The sequence below is a fragment of the Psittacula echo genome (genome assembly GCF_963264785.1).
Source record: "Psittacula echo genome assembly, chromosome: 1".
Lineage (NCBI taxonomy): Eukaryota > Metazoa > Chordata > Aves > Psittaciformes > Psittacidae > Psittacula > Psittacula echo.
In genome coordinates, this window is record NC_137735.1 from 86687543 (window position 1) to 86706117 (window position 18575).

Here is an 18575-nt window from a genome sequence, read left to right on the forward strand (position 1 = left end):
GCAGTTAGGGGTGGGCCAAGATGGCACATCTCACACCTGCTTTGACATAGACCCTCCCCACTTCTCCCACCTGTGTTCCACTGCTGCCCCAAGGCCCTGTCTTTCCTCTCTGGTGAAAGGCTTTGTTTCCCTCTACAGAAGGGAAAGAAGAGGAAGACTGTGTTAATTACTCCCAGTCTCCACCCCATGCTCTGTAGACAGCTTGCCAACATTTATTCTTTTTGGTCATGAAAAGCAGGAACTATTTTAGCATGACAAGCTCTTGCCTGGGAGCTTGAGGGAGCACGGCCAAGGCAGCCATTTCATGGCCAAGGCCAAGGCTGTCCCCACAGGATTTGACAAGGAGGCACTTGCTTGCCCCGCAGTGGCACTGCCAGACACATCCTCACCTGCAGATAGTTCACAGGGACCTGCTCCAGATTTAAAACTGGTTTTCCTCACTGTTGCCATATCAACCTTTCTCATTTTTCTCCTCAACTTTGAGGCCTGTCTGGAGAGAGGAATATTACTGTTTTGCCCTAAAACGGGAAATGACATCCCTTGCTTTAAGTTATCTAATGTCATATTCAGCCCTTACGCAGAACTGGCAAGTTAACAGCAGCAAGTGCACAGAAAAATGCTATTACATCCCTCAAAAACCCTAAAAACCCAAACCCAAACCACTCCAAATCACTGCCGACTTCTACTGATGCACTTAGAGCCCTCTTCTCCTTCCCTAAAACCTGGTATTTTGGTGGCCCAGAAAGCAATAAACAAACCTTTGGCCTCTTCCTCAAGTTTAATTCACAGGGCTTTAAGGTACAGATTTTGTAGATTGTGTTTACAGTAGGACTGCTAAAAAAATTTAAAATTCAAACTGTGCACCATGTCCTCTGCAGTTCTGGGTTCAAACCCAAGGAATGACGACACTCAAAAAGGTCTCTTGCTCCCCCAAGAGCCATCATCATCCCTTTTTGGAGTTTTTTTCACCTCTTTCTACTCTTCCTGTGCTGACTTTCTAAGGGTATCAGGGCTTAGAACAGGAAGCACAGCACTGATGTCCTACAAGGGCATCCAATTTCCTGACACATGTGACCTGCACACATCATCTCAGACTGCAACTCATCACCTCCAGCCACAGCCAATAACCCAAACTGCCCCTTTGTGCTCTGGCAGCCTCCTTCCCCCTTGGGAGCTCCTGCTCAAAGGCACCTCCAAAGCCAGGCACACACAACCCCAGCCTGGTCACACTCCTCGGTGCGCCTGTGGTCCTTGTGGAGTCTGGTTCCCAGGGATTAAAACTACAAATCTGGTGGAAGTTTTCTTGCACACCAGGAAAGCAGAGTCGTGCTGTTGCAGGGTGATCTGCCTCAAAGAGGGAAAGCCCTCGTAGTCTCCTGCTTCCCTTTGCCAGGACCCTCCCCAAAGAGCCACGAAAAGTGAAGTGCAGGCTGCTGTGGGCAGCTGGGGGATGCTCCAGGATCAGTCTGTGACCTCCTCCTGCTTTATGCTGCTGATAGGAACGGGAAGCTCTGTGTCTTCAAACTCTGCTATTGAGGGGTCAATTGTTTCTTCTTTCACCTGCACGGCAATGACTAGCAAGAAACAGAGAGAGGAAAATAAGTAAGTAAAATGAGCCCATTTTGCCTCACTCTACTTGCAGCACCCCAGAACCTGATCTGTTCATGCAGATGCCCAAAACTCCCCAGAATTCCAGCTCACTTCTTGAGGGTCTCTTACTATAGGCAGCCATGTCTTGCCAGCACAAAGCTATCCACGATCACAACAGCAACCAGGATGGGACTAAACCCTGGCAGTATTCAGCTGCCTGCTCCCAACAACAACTTCTCCTAGGGAACAATAGTATGGGGTCCATTCTCTACCTGCCTGGGTCCACAAAGGGGAAATTAACCCTCTTTGAGCAACAGGAACCTTCATGAGGCTTCATCCCCATGTGTGCAAAGTGCCTCACCCAACCCTCTTCCCCAATACCCATTATGATTGGCAGGTGACCCAGCTGCCAGATGCTTTTCTGGTCACCACATCTCCTGATGGTCAGCACAACAGACTGTGTTCACATGCTGCGACAGCCCTTAGAGGGACTGGGATGTGACAGCACACCTTGGAAATGTCCATCTTGTCTCTCCTCCCAAACTGACCTCACACAACCAGACTGCTCAGTAGGGCAGCCAGGCCCCCTCAGTGGGCATCAGCAGTATCAAGATATCTAGCTGTACTGGTGCCACCAAACCTTCTCAGGAGGCAACCCTTCCCAGGGAAAGCAGGCAAGGGCTTTCTTCCACTCTGTCTGTCTCTGAAGGAGTGAAGACTCCTTTCCCTGCCTACACAGCCAAGAAGCAGCACATGCCTTGGGAGGGCTGGCAGTATGCAGGGTGTATGCAAGAGAGCTGCATGCGCCTGCTGGCTAGAGTAACTCACTCCCTTACTCTCATCAGGTGATGGCTCTGGCAAAGCCTTGCTGGCAGCTTTTGCTTCTCGTTTCGCTTTCGTAGCAGAAGGCTTCTTGGCAGTCTGCTTGATGTTGCGGGTTTTGACCGGTAACTTTTTTCCTTAACAAAGAGATAACAGAGCATGGGGAAAAGCGTGTTTCTTGTTCCCTGGAAAATCAGCAACCCTGCTCCACTGAGAAACCACAGGCCAGGGACCACCACAACTGACCAGCAAGCTACATGGTCATTAGCTGTCAACTGGTTTCTCCACAGAAATGCCCTACTGGAGAAAAACTCTACAGTTATCATCTCAAGATACACTCCTCCAGGTTCTCCATTAAAGGCACTTCAGCGTGTGCTTAACTTCCAAAGAGTGGGTCCTGTTGGAATCAGTCTGGAGTCAGCTTTGCTTACCTGTCTGGGTCTAGTCCTAGGCAATGGGCATGTTGACTGCAAGGCATGGACATTGTAGCATTAATAATTTCATTTTTAACTGACATTTTTACTTAGGTTGGATGTCTTTAAATTCTTTATATGTCCTTTCCTCTCCACCCCCCAGGAAGGAATTTCTTGTCTGTCTACCCATGATTTGCCACAGCTACTGCAACAATGATCACAGCAACAACAAGATTAAATAGTAACATGGTGCAGCCCTGCTACTGGCCTCTTCAGCCGTCTTAAGGCCTTCTTTCCCTCAGCACAAAGCAGGCAAGATTGCTCTCCAGCTACCCTTCAGCTGCAGCAATCTCCCTCCGACCGCAGACACAGTAGGGAAAGCAGCATAACCTCACACCTGGAAGCAAGCGCCATCTATACCTCAGCCAACAGAAAGTAGACTGTGAAACAGATCCTTCCCACACACAGAGCTCTCTGCTCTTTTAGGTAATAGGGCAGTTAAGAAAGATGAAGCTGTGTTGTCAAACCCACAGCTGAGTGAGAGCATCCACAGCAAGATAAGGCCTCTCTCTCCTGCTCTGAAAGGACATGGACAGGGTTCCTCTAACTGGGCCCAGCCTGCGAGCGAGCGGGAGGGCATTAACCAAACATCACTCACTCTTCTTTCCATAGGGTTTCTTCTTCTTCTTGAGCACCTCCTTGGCCTTCGCTGGAGTTGTGGGCTCTGTCATGGAGACGAGAGGGAAACGAAAGCCAAGTCCCATAACCAGTAGGTAACTGGGATGAAGTGACATAAGTGAGAAACAAGATACACCCGTCCCACCGAGCTAACGCCCTCTTCCCAAGACAAGCAGCTGAGGGGAAAGCATGGCTCTGGCATAGTTGCTGTCTGTGCTTCCAGGCCCAGGAGCAGGCTGGGGCAGCACAGGCGAGAGAGGCCCAGTAGAGGTTTGGCAGGGGCAGTAAAGAACCAAGGTTTGTAGCTTGGGAGAAGAAGGAAAACAACCGAAAAGGTGAGGCAGTGTCCTCTTCATGAGAAGGGAAGGAATAAACTCTTGAGAGGGATGCTCTTACCTTTTAACAGACAGAGCCAGAGAATTGATGAGAAAAGAGAGCAGGGGCCAAGCTCCCCTCTGCTACCTGGCTGAGGTTGTAGGTAGGCTTAGTAAAAGGGAGCTGTGCAGGGACAGGACCACCTGGAACTCTACCCAACTTCATCAGGAGCAATACTCTGTTGGTGTGTAGGTGGGGAAACAGAGGGAAAACAGAGCCAACCTCAAATCTCAAGCTGTTTTCTCCCTGCCACAGACTCCTCCCTCTGCCAGCTACTAGAGTGTGTGGCAGCAAGAAGACTTATAGTAGCCAGCACAAATCAAAGAGGCCATTTTCTCCTCCCTACAAGGCCCAAAAAAAAGGAGGACCAACTCACAGAGAAGGAAGAGGGAAACCTTCTCCACTAGTGTTAGAAACCACAGTAAAATCTTCCCTCACCTGGAACAACAGGTGGCTGAAGCTGGTAGCCTGTCAGCTCACACCACCCCACAGGATAAATGTCTGGAGACTCGCAGTCCACCCACTGGTCATACTCGTTGTCCCAGCCATCAAAATGGATGCTAAGGAGACGGTGGACCACACGCTTCACTGTGGCTACGCAGATAAGCCGCGGCTCCATCAGGTCCACTGCTTCCACCTTCATGCCTGCCTTGAAGCCATGGTTTGGGTAGTCCTGGTGGCAGAAAACATGAAAAAAGAAAACTCAGGGACCCAGTCCAAACCCACATTTGACCACCAGCACCCTAGAACAAGCTCGTCTCCAACTTAAAGCAAGCACAGAGAGAGCAATCCACAGTGGCACAAAAGAACCAACCAGTCACACAAAAGAAGGGGGCACACGTAAACAAATCCAAGGCCAGCTGTGTCCTTCATGAGTCTCAGTCCAGCCTTTGGAACCAAGATCCCAACCTAGGGGGAGCAGCAGACAGTAGTTAAGGAGCACCTGATCACACCCATCAGCCTCATAGCCCTGGGAGATCAGAAAGACCAGGTGCTGCAGCAGTTTTGCTGATGCAAAGCTGACCCCCACTCACTCACATATCCACAGGCAGCAAGCAGTGCAGAACCCTAGGAGCTTGGAGATCTTGAAAGCACTACAAAATCACAGGTGACACTCAGAGGGACCAAGATACCATTACATTCACAAATGGCAAGACACTGCTCATCCCAATCGGCCAAACAGGGCTTTTCCTCTGCTTAGCACTGGTGAGGCCATACGTGGAGTGCTGTGTTCAGCTCTGCCTTCCCAGTACAAGAGAGGCATGGACATAGTGGAGAGAGTCCCAGAAAGAGTCATGAAGATGATGAAAGCACTGGCTCATCTTTTATATGAGGGGAGGCTGAGACAGCTGTGACTGTTCAGCCTGGAGAAGGCTCAGGGAGATCTTATCAATGTATATAAATGCCTGAAGGGAGGTGCAAAGACAGATCCAGGCTCCTCTCAGTGGTGCCCAGGCACAGGACCAGAGGCAATGGACACAAACTGAAACACAAGAGATTTCCTCTGAACATCAGAAAACACTCTGCACTGTGAGGGCACCTAAGCACTGGCACAGGCTGCCCAGAGAGGCTGCAGAATCTCCATCCATGGAGATATTCAAAAGCTGTCTGTACATGGTCCTAGACAACCCCCTAGAGGTGACCCTGCCTGAGCAGGGATGTTGGAAAAGATGACCTCCAGAAGGTCCCTTCCAACCTCAACCACTCTGTGACAGCCAGAGCTCTCGTGCTCCTGCTTGCTGACTGCAAGCACCTCTACACCTCTCTTCTTCCCGGCAGCACTCACTGTATTGAAGAGTCGTGCTGGAACAGGTCTTGATTTAGTTTTTTCCAGGTAACTTTCCCAGTTGAAGGTCCTTGCATCTTGCCCTGCAGCAGGAAGTGGTGACAGGAAAAAGGCAATCACTGAAGAGACCAACTGGGGGAAAAGGCAGAATAGGCAGGAAGGAGGCATAGCAACTGATTGCAAAGCAGTTTCATAAACCAGCATGTGCAGACTGATCCTGATCTTGGACACAAATCTAGTGCACAGGCTCCGTGGCAGTCCAGCATCCCCTTCCAGCAGGCAAATACAGAACACTGCAAGCTGTAACTCTGAACATCCATGTCAAGTCACACATCCAGACCACAGAGAAAGGTGAGGAGAAGCAGCAAGCAGGAAGTATGTTCAAAGCACACCACTAAGACCAGTCTTTCTCCCACCAGCAGATATATCAAAGGAGGACAGAATAGCACTGCACAAAAGTGGTGCAACACAGAAATTCAGAGCCAGCCTTTTTGGGTATGGCCATACAAAGCAGTAAAAATACTCCAAGGGTGATTGCCTCTCAGGATTTTGCAGAAATACTGGTCTCAGATTTATTCACACAAGAATAGAGGTAACTCCTGCCACTTTTAAGTACTGAGTCATGCAGCAATGGCTCTACTTATCCCTTCCCACCCTCCTTGTCCTTTAAACTTTCGATTCTGTTCAGTTTGGGGATCTTACACCTCTCCTGCTGATCTGCCAGGAGCTATCCACCATGCCATTAATGCTCTCTAGAGATGGTACTTCCTTCCACAATGCAGTAAGACTTGGCGTATGGGCAGAGCAAAAATGGACTGGATCTCTGAACCAGCCCTATCTTCCTGAAAACAGGCAGACTGGGACCTTTTGGTTTTGATTTGCCTGAACCTGACCCTGCAGGTTTGTACCATAGGGCAGAGTCCAAATCTCACCTTTCGGAGGGGTCAGAGCAATGTTGTTCTTCTGACAGAAATTGACGGGGAAGATGGCATGTGAGGAGGCATGATAGCAGAACCAGTCAGAGCAATCATCAGACGTGGCTCCATCAATGCTGATCATGAGATACCCATCCAAGAGGACCTGAGATGGGAGTGAAGAGCGTAAGTGTAGAGCTTTGCTTGCTCTAAACCCTCTCCTTTCAAAGGATCCCCCCAGGAGTCCCCACAGAGGTATCACAATTGCCACTAGAGAGAAAAATGCAATGTTATATGCTCCAGGGGATGCAGTAGCTTCTCCTTATATGTCAGTCAACACAAGCTAGTCCCCAAAGCAGCAGCAATTTCTGCAGGACTGGGACCAAGGCTAATAGCCTACTGAAAAGGATTCAGCCATGAATGGTCATAAGCTCTGGTCTCCCTCAGAAACAGACTTTATTGGCAGCCCGGAGACCCACCACAATGGCCATGTCATGAATTCGTTACCAAGCAGAAGGGAAGAGCACCACCTTCAAACTTGCTACTCCTACAGCAACAAGACTTGTCCCATCCCATCACTCCCTGGTAAATGGTTCCTACCAAATGTGATAGGCATGTCTGCCCCAACCTCTTCACATTTCCAAGCAACGGCTGAAGGGAATATTTTACAAACATAAAGAGCTCTCCTAGTATCTCCCTGCCAAACCCCAGGTGTCAAAGCCATCTGCTTGGGTTCTACAAGGGCAAACAGATTCTGGAGGGAGCAAGAAAAACCCGAGTTGATGTCACACTTTCAGAACATGCAGTGCACCTTGCTGAGGAAACCTGACCAAGCAATTTACTTCCTCAACACTAGCACAGGAATAGAGCTCACTACCACCTCATCAAAGGAGACTGCAGGAGAGACATCCATCCCCAGCTTCCTATATCAGTGAATGCATGCCCATGAAGATACACTGTTCCCCACACAGAGGTCACCCTGCAGCTCTTCCGCTGTTCTCTCTCTCCTCAAGACAGCACTACAGGCCTCTCTTTGTGCATGCCAAGAACTGGAGAACAAATCTTTCCTACTGCATGCCCAAAGGTGAAGGAAGGGTGGCTACCAGTCACAAACACTGGACAGTCAGCTTGCAGATTAAGCATGCTCATCTTCATGCTGTCCACTTAGGTACACATGGACAACAGCTGGTCTCATCAGCTCCTCATAACCCTCAGGTAACACCCTGATTCTTTGCACACAGCCGCTGACCTATCTCTCTTAACAGCCCTTTCCTAATGCAAAATCCTACCCAATCTTACTCCTTTGCAAAATCCTGAGGAGAGGCTGAGTTCTCTCAGCTAAACAAAGTAGACACCCTTCTGCCCACGGAACTTACCTTGCAAACAGTGGCCACACAAATGTTCCCCAGATTCAGGGGGTCAATGGCCTCCAGCTTCATGCCTTCCTCAAACCATCCACCTTCAGCATAGACAGCTCGTACCTAAGGGAGACTCTGGTATACCATGTGCTGTCAGGGGTATGGGACAGTCCCATCCCGACACCAAGTGCAGATTAGAGCTTCTTTACTTGGCTCAACCCAAGCTGGGAAAGGAAAGAAGTATTACAAGAAATACAAAGAGGCAGGCAAACCAATGCTGTGTTTGAGCCAACAATCTCCCGTCAGGGCTCTGGTCAGTCAGAGTGTCAGGCCCAGTACTCAGCTGCTGTTCCACAACAAAGGAAGTCTCCACATCTCAGTCCTTACCAGTATGATCCAGCTCCTTGCTGGAACTGGTCTCTCCCACGCAATCATCTTCCCTCTCCAACTCAAAGTTCCAAGCAACTGCTTGCCCTTCACCTGAGCCCTTCAATCTGTCATTGTCTTCTAGTTCTTCCATCTTTCTATCTTGACCTGCCCCTGCCCAACCACAGCCTTGACACCCCAAACACCTTCCTGCCCTGTAGCTGTAAAAGACACAAATAAGCCATTCTCAACAACCCACCCAGCAGCACAAACACCCAAGGAAGGAAGCAGTATTATTTGCTATTTGTTCTACCTTCTTAAACAGATAGGGGACAGCATCACAGTAAATCTTCCGGAAGGTGGGATGATTTGCCATTTCACTGCGTTTTTCTTCTGTGAGGAATGAAAGAAACAGAGGTAAGAAACCTGCAGCAACTGCAGTAAGAAAACACACTGGTTATTAATTCCCTGGTGAGAGCTCAGCTACCATAAAAGATCTAGACCAGAGACCATGAGGGGAGTAATAAGAACAGGTCAGTCCCTCTACACCTTCTCATAACATGGGCTGTGATGCAAGGCTTGCTTAAAAGCAGATCGCTGAGCTTCCTGAGCACTACTACTAACACTTCTACATGCAGCTATAATCACTAGGGTGCTGCAGCAAGGAAGAGATGGAACCAGAAGGATCAGCAGTGCTAGAGTCTTGTTTGGGGCTTTTTCTCTATCAAACTAAGCTGATCAAAAATTTTTCTCTGCGAAGTCCAGAAAAACACAACCTGATGGCATCCAGTCTTGCAGAAGCCAGCATGAATTTCCTCAAAAAGACTTTCAACACCTGTGATGTTGCAAACTCTGCATTCTCATACTGTGGAGATAGACTATCTGCTTCAGGCAAGAAACCCTACAGGCCCCCTTTTCCTGACATGTGGCAGCAGACCACTGGGCTTTTATCTATCCAGGGGGAAAAGCAGCAGACACATGACTCCATAGACTTTGTCTGTCAGATCCTGAGGCAACTGCCTGACTCCTAATATGTCAAGACCTGTTAACAGCAAGGTCCAGACAGTTCATAGCAAATCAGAAGATGCTTGTGGTGCTATGATCCCTACCTGTCTTCTTCACGCTGTGGCCCACTCTCCGTGACCAGCCCACAGGATGGATGAGGGGACTCCACATGTGGCACCAGAAGTCATCATCACTGTCACCGTCCTCATAGAGGAGTCTCAGTCTGCCCCCGATCACCGTGTCCACCACTGCCGTGCGTGTCCGGGACACGTGGTTCTTATCCACCACCTCCACCCGCATGCCCTGCCGGAACGGGTACTTCATGCTCTCTGCCATCTGGCAACAACCAACAGAGGAACTGAGATCAATCACACTTGATGTTTTCCTGCTCCAAACACTTCAGAGGACAGCTTTCCCCTTAGACTTTACTGGCCAACACCCTGCACTTCCCTCCCAAAGCTGACTGGGAGACACCTCTGGGAAGGGATGCATAGGAGCAGGTTCATCAGGGAGCTGCCAAACCCACATACAGCAGCACAGTGGGGTACATGCACCCATAAGTTTCCCCTGTTCTGTGGCCCCGTAACAGTTACCCCACCCTGGCCCAGCAGCCATGCTCAGCCAGCACCTTCTATCAATGTCCTGAGTGGGAGAAAGAGATGTCACTTCTTGACAACTCCAGCTGATCAAGAACTGACTGAGGAATCGTGTGCCTTTTTCAGTCATGAAAAGACCACAAGGGTTTCAAGGCTGGCTGCAGTTAGAGGTGCAGCGGACAGGGCAACAGGATTTTCAGTTGACTTTAAAAGAGGTCAAGTCCTTATTTTCACTTTTTCACTCTGATCAGAGGTTGAGCAACATGATGATCTACCTGCTCCAATGCCAGAGTTATTCTGCAGACTGACCCAAAGGCGCAGGCACATGAGTCACTGGCTGCCTTTTAACTGATTTGTTTGAGACTTTCAGTTTGCTGATCCAGCCTGGCCCTACTCATCCACAAATGGCCAAAAGTGTTTATAGCACTCCCGACATTTTGGTACTGTGATCCCAGAATGCTGTGCAGCAGCTAGGAAGTACAGCTCAAAACAGACTCAGACAACCAAAAACCAGCCTACACCTGAATCTGAAATTTTTAAGGTAAGATCTTTCCCTTTCACTTCCTGTTCATTAGAGGGGAGTTGAGACGCAAAGGGGAGACAGAAACTGACAACATCTGTCTCCCTCCACCACTTCCTTTCCATGGTATGAGCTCTCACCTACAAGCTGTGGCCCAGGACCAAGAAGCTACAAACATCCTTTTGACTTTGAGAAGCAACAAGAGAAACACCAACTCTTATCAAGGTCTCCAGCCCAGTGTCACCAATCACCTCACACACAGGAAAACCTACCACTCGTCTGCTGTCTCTGGGACCATCTTCCTTATCTGTGGTTTCCAAAGCTGCCAGGGACAAAAGAGCCTCTTTTCCCTGACAAGGTCTAACCCCAGCACAGGCTCAACAGCTATAAAGCTGCCAAGGCTGCTTTTTTTACAGCTGCTTCCATGCACTGTGAGGAAACCTGCACCCCTCTCACTCCCCACAGGCTGCTGTGCTACCAGTACTTAGGGCAAAGGTTTATGACTCTCAGCACTGAAATGAGGCAGGGAAAGTTCAGGCTGGAGCTTCATTGGCCTTTTCTTTCAGCAAGAGGGTAAACCTCATCCCCAGTACTTCCCAGCAGACTACATGATAACAGCTTTAAAGCCCATCTATGACCCAAATGAGAAAAAGTTGTGCTGACAGGGCCTGGAGGCTTTAGCATTCCCCACAGCATCATGACAGGTATCTTAGGAGCATGGGGAAGCACTTACTGTCGCTGTCATGCCCAGGTTTCGAGGAGTCACACAGGAATTGCATGGATCAGAACCAGAAGAGACATGTTGCACATGTATCTCTTGGCTTCAGCTTCATTTCCACACATAAAATGACATCTCTCATATTTACCTTAATGTGAAAATCCACTGGGATTGTCCTGGCTCCCACCAGTTTTTTCATGAGGTAACTTCTCCAGTCAGTGTATTTGGCATGGATACCTACATACGCACAGGGAAAAAGCATATCTTTATGATCAAAGGAATTACAGCATCACACTACACCCTTCTTCCTCTCTGAGAGCCCGTTTGCCTTAAAAGGGCCTTTTCAGACGCAGATGCTATACCTGCTCTCAGTTCTGCCAGCTTGCTCCCACAACTGGCGGCAAAGGATGGCCACTACAGACTAGACTGGGCCAAGCAGACACCCAACTTGACAGATTCGGATGTGGAAGTGATATTAGAGCAAAAACATGTGAGCCACACCAAGCAAATCTCAGCTTGCCAGAATTTTGCTAAACTGGCATTCGTGTCTGAACTGCCAGCTGAGCAGTGACTGGAGCCCACTGCTCTCCCTGCAGACACTGCCCAGGATGTAGGACCAAAAAGGTCCTCCCAAAGGTTAAGCCTAGCCACTGTCTGGGTCAGGAAGAGGAACAGCAGCTGCATTAGTTTTTGTCTGTAGGTCTAACACCAGCTCTGTTTCCAGCACCCCCAGGGTCAAACACAGGGAGATGCAGAGGGAGCAGTTCAAGCAGTCTCCAGATTCTCAAAGAATTAACTGTTCCTTGTAAGTCAGAGCACAAATGGACCTGTGGTCCCACACACACTGGGAAGACCTGGCCTCCTGTTCTAGGCATAAACCAAGGATCCTCCACCACCCCTCTCATTCCACACTCACTTTGTGGTGGTACCAGGATTTTGCTGTTGATGGCACACCAGCCAATGGGGTGAATATCCACTGTGCCCAAATTGCACCAGAAGTCATGGCTAGCATCATTCTCAAAGCCCTCATATCGCAGAAGGGCCCGGTACCCTGCCAGGACAGAGCAGACAACCACAGCAAGGCATTAGAGACCAGGAATTTCCCCTCTTCCTGTTGGGCAGCAGAGGCTTAATCCTGACAGCATGGCCTTCAGAGCTCTGCACGGGTTATCAGAGCTTCTCCAGCCATTCTGGAGGCAGAACCAACCTTGCAAAGAGCCCAGCAACCAGAAGAGGAACCAGATGCTGGTTTCCTCCCACCCCCACTCTGTGGTATTTCCTGTTCCAAAATCTCTCAGCAGTTGCAGAGCTCCAAAGAGCTGATGTTTTCCTTGACCAGCAACACTCAGCTCCCCAGAGACTCCCTCAGAGGTCAGCCATCCCTAGGTGTCACGAATTCCATTGCAGACATACCTACAGTCTGCATGACAGATGCAATCCAGTACACACGGCTGGGGAGCACAGCATCACTGTTCAGCACTTCCACTTTCATACCTTTCACCACATCATCCCACTGATCGAAGAGCGGCACCTGAAGGATCGAGGCAGCCACATGAGACATGGACAGTTAGAGCAGGGCTCATTCTAGCTTTCAGAAACATGTTTTAGGCAGCCACACTTTCACCTTAGGCACATGCACGCCTTACCCTTCCTGTATCTGCCAACAGCTTGAAATGCAAACAAACTGTCCCAAACATCTCACTGGGGCATTCACTGAGGATCCCAAAAGGCAGAACACTGTATAGCAATGTTTAACTATTTCACTATCAGCTGTCCTAGTAGCCCAAAGTAACTGCTGCCATTCCTCTATGGTATCAAAATCCCTAACCATCAATAAAACTGCCGAGTCTTCCTGACCTATCCTCTAGATAAAGGGCATTTTGTTAGTATTATCACAGATCACAACTCAAAAGGAATATAACAAGTGAGTCTTATTACATAGAGAATAATATTATATTACATATAATACCTAAGAACTGCCATTCTTCCACATATGTGCCTCAGCTACTTGGCCCATAAGGACTGCAAACCCACGACCACATCAGCTGAGTTTCTCTCTGCACATCACCCTGGGCTGTGCTCACCCAAACAAACTGCAACCAGGAGCTGTCCCCAGCCAGCAATGGGCTATCACCACCAGCAATGCTTCTACCAAGTCTCCCTCTGCTTCTTCCCCCAGAACTCCTGGTCCCTCTATGGGACTCCCATTCTGAGCTATGAGAAGCCCCAACTTCCTTCCCTGCACCAGCTCCCCAGGCCTCTCCCCTCCACTTGTAACAGGAGCACAGGGGAGCCCCATGCATACAACATGCCCCATGCACGCTGCAAGGCACAGTAAAGAACTCACATGTTTAAAGCAGCTGACAGGAGCTGCCTTGAAGCCATGCTCCTGCAGGTACTTTCCCCAGTCAAAGCCCAGGACGAGTGCTACAAGCAGACATGAGAGCAGAAAATCAACTGAGATTATAGAAAAGACACAGAGCACCCTGTTACCTGGGACAGATCCCTCTGTCCACACAGCAACTCTGCATTCCACCACATTTTCCCTGGTGGGAAACTTGATCCTACAAGCGCACAGGGACCAGTCCCCCCCAGGAGGCACCCTATATTATTAATTGATTCTTGCTGTCACGTGCTTTTGGCAAAGGGGGGTGGGGCAGGAGGGTCAAGAAAAGGGGCCAAATTCAGCCCACGGCTCAAGCACTCCAGGTAAGAGTGGAGAATGCATTCTGTCAGTGTTAAACCACTTAGCAGCTTTGCTTCTCAGCAGCAACACTGCAGGGTCAGATCAACAGCATGTGCTTCCCCAAAGGGTGCTTGGAAAAATCAAAGTGAAGCACCGAGATATTCATTTCACAGCTGCTCCTGATCCAAGGCTACAGATCTGCCCTAGCAGCAGCCTGCTCAGGGATCAATCCCTGCTGCCACCTCCTGGGGCTCATTTCATCCTAACACAGCAGCTTGCTACTACTTCAGCTGCAACAACTGGTTGTTCCTCAAGTTGATCCATGAGTGACTTGGGTTAAATATACCTTCCCACAAAGAGTGGGGCACCAAAGGGCTGGGAGCAGCAGGACACCTTTAAGTCAGTTTTGCCAGCAGAAGTCAGCACCTTGTGGGACAATGACTACAGAGTTTGCACTCCACATCAAGTTGCACAAGGAGTGACGAAGGGGCTGCAGTAGTGGATGGGCAGGAACTCACCAACCATTAGCAACAGGGAGAGACATGTCTCGTGTCTTGCCAGACTGTGTCAGAGCAATCCACACACATCATTTCCGTACAAGGGAGTGTAGCAAAGGGGACGAAGAGGACTGTAGAGCTTACAGCCCTCCAGATGTCCCCTCTTCTACAGCTCCAGCAAGCTGCACCTCCTCACTGTCATCTAAACTCACCATCCTGGCCTGTCAGTGTCCCATCAGCCAGCTGCCCTGTGCCCTGCGAATGGAGGAAGGCCCCGATCTTGGCTGACCAGGCTGCCTTATGCAGAACTTTAGCTTTCTTCGTTGGTGGCTTCCCCTACAAAATAAAGCACATGAGGAACATTAGTGGCACAGGAGAGGAAGCCAGTCACTGCAACTGGCCAGCAAGGCATGCATCTCTTCCTTGGGGTGATTTTCAGGCTACTACAAGTTTTACTAACACTCACAGCAAGAAGAAACAGCAGGTAAAATAAATGTGCCCTTCCTCAGCTTCTAGGGACCACCACCCTTCAGCTGGCATGCCCTCTCTGGGGACTTCAGGCAGGAAGAACAAGCCACTGGTAATGGCAGTCTGATTTTTAACTACAGAACCACCACCAACTCTTGTGTACAAGGCACATCCTCAGGGAATAAGGGAGGGAATAACGAATTGACTCACCTGCAGTCTAGCCAGGATGCTGGCCTTCTTGGAGTTTGAGGAGTAGCTTCTGGAACAGGAGACGCTGCAGAAACGTTTGGTCTTGGAGAAAAAAGCCTCCCTGGTGCCCACAATCCCACACATCTCACATACAGCTGAGAGAAGGAAGGCACAAAAACGTGAGCAGTTTGTATGGTTGATGCATCACAAGAACACAGCTGAGCCCAGGCAATCCTCATTACACACAGCCGATCTCCCACATAGCCCAGGAACTGCAGTGTCACTCTACTACTGCTCCCAAAGCATACTCATACATACCCTTCAGCTCCCCTAGCCCTTGTAGAAAGGTAGAAAGGGATCTGGGGGTATTGGTGGATGGCCAGTTGAATATGAGCCAGCAGTGTGCCCTGGTGGCCAAGAAGGCCAATGGTATCCTGCATTAGGAATGGTGTGGCCAGCAGAAACAGGGAGGTTATTCTTCCCCTGTATTTAGCACTGGTGAGGCCGCACCTTGAGTACTGTGTCCAGTTCTGGGCTCCTCAGTTTAAGAAGGACGTAGAAATGATTGAGCGCGTCCAAAGGAGGGCTACGAGGTTGGTGAGGGGCTTGGACCACAAGCCCTACGAGGAGCGACTGAGAGAGTTGGAGTTGTTTAGCCTGGAGAAAAGGAGACTTAGAGGTGACCTTATCACTCTCTACAACCTCCTGAAAGGAGGTTGTAGAAAGGTGGGGGTTGGTCTCTTTTATCAGGCAACAACTGATAGAACGAGAGGACACAGTCTCAAACTGCGCCAAGGAAGGTACAGGTTGGATATTAGGAAGAAATTTTTCACAGAAAGAATAATAAAATATTGGAACGGTCTGCCCAGGGTGGTGGTGGAGTCTCCATCCCTGGATGTGTTTAAAAAGAGATTGGATGTGATACTTGGTGATATGGTTTAGTCGAGGTGTAAGGCATGGGTTGGACTCGATGATCTTGAAGGTCCCTTCCAACCTGGTAATTCTGATTCTGATTCTGACATTTTTGTTCCTTCCATCACACACGTGCTTTAGGTAGAACAGGCAGCGTAGTACCTGGCTCGGAGCCACTGTCGTCTGGGAGCCGGCCTGTGGATGGCTGGTGTACAGGAGAGATCGGAAGCTCTCCAGCTTCTCGGTCTGCCACCTCATCATCACTAGACTCATCCAGACAGGAGCTGCTCTCACTGCCCATGCTGCTGTTGTAGCCCCGGAAGCTGTCATAACCTCCAAAGATGTCCAAGTCCTCATCCTCCTCCTCATCATCACCCGCCTCCTCTGTCCGCTCCAAAGATGAAGTTTTGTGACAGAAGGTAGACACCAACTAAAAATAAAGAGTCAGCCTGCATTAAAATAGACATTTTACACCACATCCCAAAGTAAACCTGCCTTCCTTGACATGGGGGACCAGGGAGAAGCCTCAAGGTGAGCAAAAAGTCCAAGCAGCGCCAAAGGCAGGAGTCTGAATCCTTGGCACCACTCGCCGACCGATGCCCAGCTCATCCCCCAGCAGCAATCGGTCCCTTCCAGCCAACTGCCCCTGTTTCTGTACCAAGCATGACATGCTGTAGTATGGAATACCCCTTTGGCTAGTTTGGGTCAGGTATCCTCTCTCTGCTCCCTCCTGGCTTCTTGTGCCCCTCCTCATTGGCAGAGCATGAGACTGAAAAGTCCTTGATCAGAGTGGGTGCTACTGAGCAACAAATAAAACATCAGTGTGTTATCAGCATTAGTCTCAGACTAAAGTCAAAATACAGCACTGCACCAGCTACTAGGAAGAAAATTAACTCTATTCCAACTGAAACCAGGACACTCTCCCGACACAGTTGCACAGCACAGCAGTGTAGACACCCTCAACATTAAAGTCATAACCTTACAGCACGGAGCACAGAACTGCATACTCTGGCTACCATAGCTCATAAGACCAGTACAGGCTGGATGTCAGCAGAACATACTTGACTCTGGGGAAAGGTCATGTTCTCTGGAAGCTGCAGTCCACAGCTGACATCAGTTCAGAAACTGCATCAGCAGGAAGACAGAACAACGTTAAGAATTTCTGCCTACAACCAGATGTCTCCACAACTACACATCTTCCCTAACTCCTCATACTTGCTGTTACAGCAAGAGAGCAGAGAGGCAGTGATTGAAGAAAGTACAGATATCGAGTGTCTGTTTCTCAGATTAGAAGAATCTTGAACTAGGCTCCAACTAAGGCAAAACGAATTGGGAAAAGGCGTCAGCAACTCATGAAACACCAGCAAGAAGTCAGCATCAGCACAGGGACTGACAGAATAGAAAGGTAGACTGGAGCAGCCACACAAGGCACCAGGATACAATTGTTCACTCAAGTGTGAGACAACAAAAGATGAGCAGCAAGTCTATCAATGCTAAATTCCCTCCGATCCCTGGCTCCTGGGTAGTGTTATAGGCACACAAACAGGAAGATCAGACTTCACTCACTGCTGTCTCCCAACATCCTCTCTGGCTTTCACACAAAACAAGACCCATGCTGTTCCCTTGAGACTGAGTTGCTCTCCTGCAGATCCAGCCCTCAGACAGCATTCCTGATGTCTGAACACCTCAGTAAAAAAGCACATTAATCTCTCTCGCCGTAGGAAGTGAGTATCTTCGGGTCATTATGCTTCCACTAAATGCAAATGAAATAGGCTGACAAACAAGGACAGCACCACCGGCAACCACCACAGAGAGGAGAGGCCCATGCCTCCCGGGTCAGCACCATCAACCCTGCAGCACGGAGGGGCGCGAGGCCACCTCACCACGGCGGCCGGGAGGAGGCGGCCCAGCAAACCCTCTCTCCCTGCGGGGCGCGGGCAGCCGTTACCTCAGCACCACACCACGGCCGATACCCCGCTGACGCTGCCCGGGCCTCGCGCCCTCCCGCAGGGCACCGGGCGGCCCAGCACAGTGCCCTAACGCTTTCCTCAGCACCCTGCGGACACCCGGAGCCGACAGCATCGCTTCAGCCCGGTTGCAGCGTAGTTCCGGCCCCAGAAGAGGCCGCGGCCCGTCGCCGCTCACCTCTCCCTGCTTCTGCTCCATGGCTCCCGGGACGCCGCCAGCCCGCCTCACACGAGGAGAGTGCGTCCCCCCCCTCAACGGCGCATCTGACTGGCGGCTGCCGGGAAAAGAAAGCCAATCAGCGAATAGCTTGTTCTCGCCGTGAGGCACGATGGGAACTGTAGTTCTTTGTCTGCCGCGGGGGCGAAGGGTGGCATGGCGAACCCAGCTGAAGGTAGTGAGAGGCCGGGCGCCTCTGGCACGGCCTCATCTTCTCCAGTAGCTCTGCGTTGTCGTTAGTTCGACGAGGCACAGAGCTTTGTGCAAACAGAGCAACAAAGAATAATAATGATGATGATAATAAAAGCAACAACCCCCGCAAACTTCCACCCCACAAACTGATTTGATGCCCAGTAGCCATCAGCATGCGGGTGTGAGTGTAGCGGCCCTGAAACAATGGGAGTTGTGCATCTTCAACGTAAGGGAGGAAGCACATGGCTTCCTATGCACCTTGGTAAGTGGGAAAGGATCTGGGTTTGAGTGGGAGGAATGCCTTTG

The 18575-nt window shown here is 49.9% G+C and overlaps 1 protein-coding gene across 4 annotated transcripts; it reads right to left on the reverse strand.

The window, feature by feature from the left end:
- Window positions 1-40: 40 nt before the first annotated feature.
- L3MBTL2 (L3MBTL histone methyl-lysine binding protein 2) lies at window positions 41-18108 on the reverse strand. 4 transcript variants are annotated; one of them, XM_080616924.1, is made up of 17 exons: window positions 18039-18108; window positions 16056-16323; window positions 15003-15136; window positions 14537-14660; window positions 13489-13568; window positions 12555-12672; window positions 12058-12192; window positions 11290-11378; window positions 9412-9643; window positions 8616-8695; window positions 7955-8059; window positions 6597-6744; window positions 5665-5747; window positions 4317-4551; window positions 3484-3549; window positions 2427-2549; window positions 41-1574 (listed from the first exon to the last, which is right to left on the reverse strand). In XM_080616924.1, the coding sequence occupies exons 1-17, from the start codon at window positions 18057-18059 to the stop codon at window positions 1462-1464; spliced, it is 2154 nt and encodes a 717-aa protein (XP_080473050.1). In that variant the 5' UTR covers window positions 18060-18108; the 3' UTR covers window positions 41-1461. The 4 variants fall into 4 exon arrangements, with proteins under 4 accessions (XP_080473050.1, XP_080473051.1, XP_080473052.1 ...); XM_080616925.1 differs by lacking the exon at window positions 3484-3549; XM_080616926.1 differs by lacking the exons at window positions 2427-2549; window positions 3484-3549.
- Window positions 18109-18575: the final 467 nt, after the last annotated feature.

Coding starts and splice junctions, on each gene's coding strand:
- L3MBTL2 (XM_080616924.1), bottom strand. CDS start 18,059: ATGGAGCAGAAGCAGGGAGAG. Junction 9,644..11,289: donor CAGTGGATTTTCACATTAAG/GTAAATATGAGA, acceptor GGTTGTTGCCAG/ATGGCAGAGAGCATGAAGTA. Junction 8,060..8,615: donor TCCCCTATCTGTTTAAGAAG/GTAGAACAAATA, acceptor AGTCTCCCTTAG/GTACGAGCTGTCTATGCTGA.